Source organism: Oncorhynchus kisutch, linkage group LG17, assembly GCF_002021735.2.
Source record: "Oncorhynchus kisutch isolate 150728-3 linkage group LG17, Okis_V2, whole genome shotgun sequence".
Classification (NCBI taxonomy): domain Eukaryota; kingdom Metazoa; phylum Chordata; class Actinopteri; order Salmoniformes; family Salmonidae; genus Oncorhynchus; species Oncorhynchus kisutch.
Genome location: NC_034190.2, coordinates 82,814,912 through 82,817,631, shown reverse-complemented (window position 1 = coordinate 82,817,631; position 2,720 = coordinate 82,814,912). Strand labels below are relative to the sequence as shown.

Genomic DNA, 2,720 nt, shown 5'->3' with positions numbered 1-2,720 from the left:
TCTCTCTCTCTCTCTCTCAGTCTCTCTCTCTGTCTCTCTCTCTCTGTCTCTCTCTCGTTCTCTCTCTCTCTCTCTCTCTCTCTCTGTCTCTCTCTCTGTCTCTCTCTCTGTCTCTCTCTCGTTCTCTCTCTCTCTCTGTCTCTCTCTCGTTCTCTCTCTCTACCCGTCTCTCTCTCTCTGTCTCTCTCTCTGTCTCTCTCTCTCTGTCTCTCTCTCGTTCTCTCTCTCTTGTCTCTTCTCTGTCTCTCTTCTCTGGCTCTCTCTCGTTCTCTCTCTCTCGCTCTCTGGCTTTCTCTGCTCTCTCCTTCTCTGGTCTCTCTTCTCGTGGCTCTCTCTCACTCTCTCTCTGTCTCTTTCTCTGTTCTCTCTCTCGTTCTCTCTCTCTCTCTACCCGTCTCTCTTTCTCTCTGTCTCTCTCTCTGTCTCTCTCTCGCTCGTCTCTCTCTCGCTTCGTTCTCTCTCTCTCTGCGCTCTCGGTCTCTTTCTCTGTCTGCTCTTCGTTTCTCTCTCCTCTCTCTACCCGGTCTCTCTCTTTTATAACATATGCATACATTTTATTTTTCTCATACGTATTAATTCCTTATTTGTTACAGTCAACTACTCCAACAACTAGGTGTTAGTAATTCACACAGTAGTGTATCCACCAGATATAATTAGGCACTAAGGTTGACCTGTCACATCCAAAGTAATGTTGAATGATAATTGTCGTTCCTCCGGCCACGGTGGTGGCGGACAGCATATCAAAGCAAACACTCTGGAGGACAGCGGCACTGACACGCATCAGAGAAGCCCGGGACCTGCTCTCACACATCAAGAGCATCATGGGCAAGGTGAAAGGTATGTGTACAAGGAGCTCACCAGCTAGTCGTCCTAATACCCAAGCCCACCTAAGTGAAAAATCTGTACTTGTGCCCTCGAGCAAAGGGCACTTAACCCCGTTTGATCTGGATGAGAGCGTTTGGTCAAATGTCAAATGTGTTTGTTTTCTATTACATAAACCCTCTAAAATTCCCAAAAAGTGACGTTAGATGATTGAAGATGATGTCATAGAACAAACCATATAAGATCACCTAAGATCACCTAAGATCACCTAAGATCACCTAAAATCACCTAGGACTCCTAAGATCACCTAAGATCACCTAAAATCACCTAGGACTCCTAAAATCACCTGAGATCACCTAAAATCTCATAAGATCACCTAAGATCACCTAAAATCACCAAAGACTCCTAAGATCACCTAAGATCACCTAAGATCTCCTAAGATCACCTAAAATCACATAAGATCATCTAAGATCACCTAACACCACCACAGACCTTATTTTCGGCGTTTCTCCAAAAACCACATTCATTTCGCCACGTGCTTTGAGCAGCGAACTATGGTAGAGTTCAGGCCTGCAAAAAAGACGCCTTTACTATTTCTCTCTATAGACATTAATGTATAGAGAACGTCTCTCTAAAGCCTCTTAAGAATTGTCCCTCCCCTGTGAAACATCCACGGCCCAGATGTCATATGGCTGTTATGAAGATGACACCCATTAAACACAAGGAGTGATTGTTACTCTGCAGATATTTATATAGTTGTCTCATCCATCCCTCATTAGGTTGGGTAGTAACGGATTACATGCAACTGGGGTTACGTTAATCCGATTACAAAATTCAGACCAGATTTTTTGGGATTTAACCTTTATTTAACTAGGCAAGTCAGTTAAGAACAAATTCTTATTTACAATTATGGTCTAACCCCGGCCAAACTTGGACGAAGCTGGGCCAATTGTGCATCGCCCTATGGGACTCCCAATCACGGCCGGATGTGATACAGCCTGGATTCAAACCAGGGACTGTAGTGGCGCCTCTTGCACTGAGATGCAGTGCCTTTAGACCGCCGCTGCGCCACTCACTATGATTACTTTGAGAAGAAGAAAAAAAACATTTAAGTGGATTATAGTAACAATCTTAAAAACAGCTGAATACTTTCGGGATTACATCATCTAATATCAATAGGAAAGTGTGATAAAACGTCATCATCACTGTCATTCAGCGATGACATCATGATTTCTCATTATGCTCTCAGAGGTTCTGTTGGTCTGCCGATCGTCCACTGGGGGGGGGGGGGGGGTTATTTTTGTAGTTGAATGACGAGGTAATGACGAGGCATCCATGTGTTTTCCATCCCGAACAGTTTGTGGCATAAATTTTAGGACAAAATTTTTGTGATGTTTTTTTTGTTAATTCGGCAAAAAAAAAAAAAATCGGCTGTTCGTGGAAACAATGTTTTTTTTCCCGCGGCAAACCGAAGTCGATAGCCCAAACGTTAGTGATTGGTCAACAGGAGGGATTCTACAATGAAGTGTTTGTTGTCATTCAATGAGACTTTAAAAATATATATACTGCACCAAACATAGTTAAATGTATAATTGCGCGACTAAAATTAGTTATTTTTTATTAATTCTGACTATTTTGAGGAAGTGGGGTACTGGCTACGGCGTCTCAAGATGGACAAACAGTACTATTGCCGCTTTTTTTCTCCTATTTGCTCAAGCAAAGGTATAAGGGAGTACGAGAGCACACTCGTTCAGTTCGCCTAGCCGACTTCGGTTTAGCCCCAGACAATCCAAAACATTTACACCCCTGTTGTTACTGCTGAAGAGAAACGGGTCCCAGCATTCTGGTCTGAATTCTATTTAAAATAAAATTTTACCTTTATTTAACTAGGCAAGTCA

General features: G+C 42.8%; 1 protein-coding gene across 1 annotated transcript in view; it reads left to right on the top strand.

Moving 5' to 3' along the window:
• Positions 1-2,720, top strand: part of LOC109885864 (laminin subunit alpha-5) — a 281,944-nt gene that overhangs the window by 215,116 nt on the left and 64,108 nt on the right. The window contains 1 exon segment of the mRNA XM_031793358.1: positions 710-837. Within this exon segment, the coding sequence (XP_031649218.1) occupies positions 710-837 (128 nt within the window).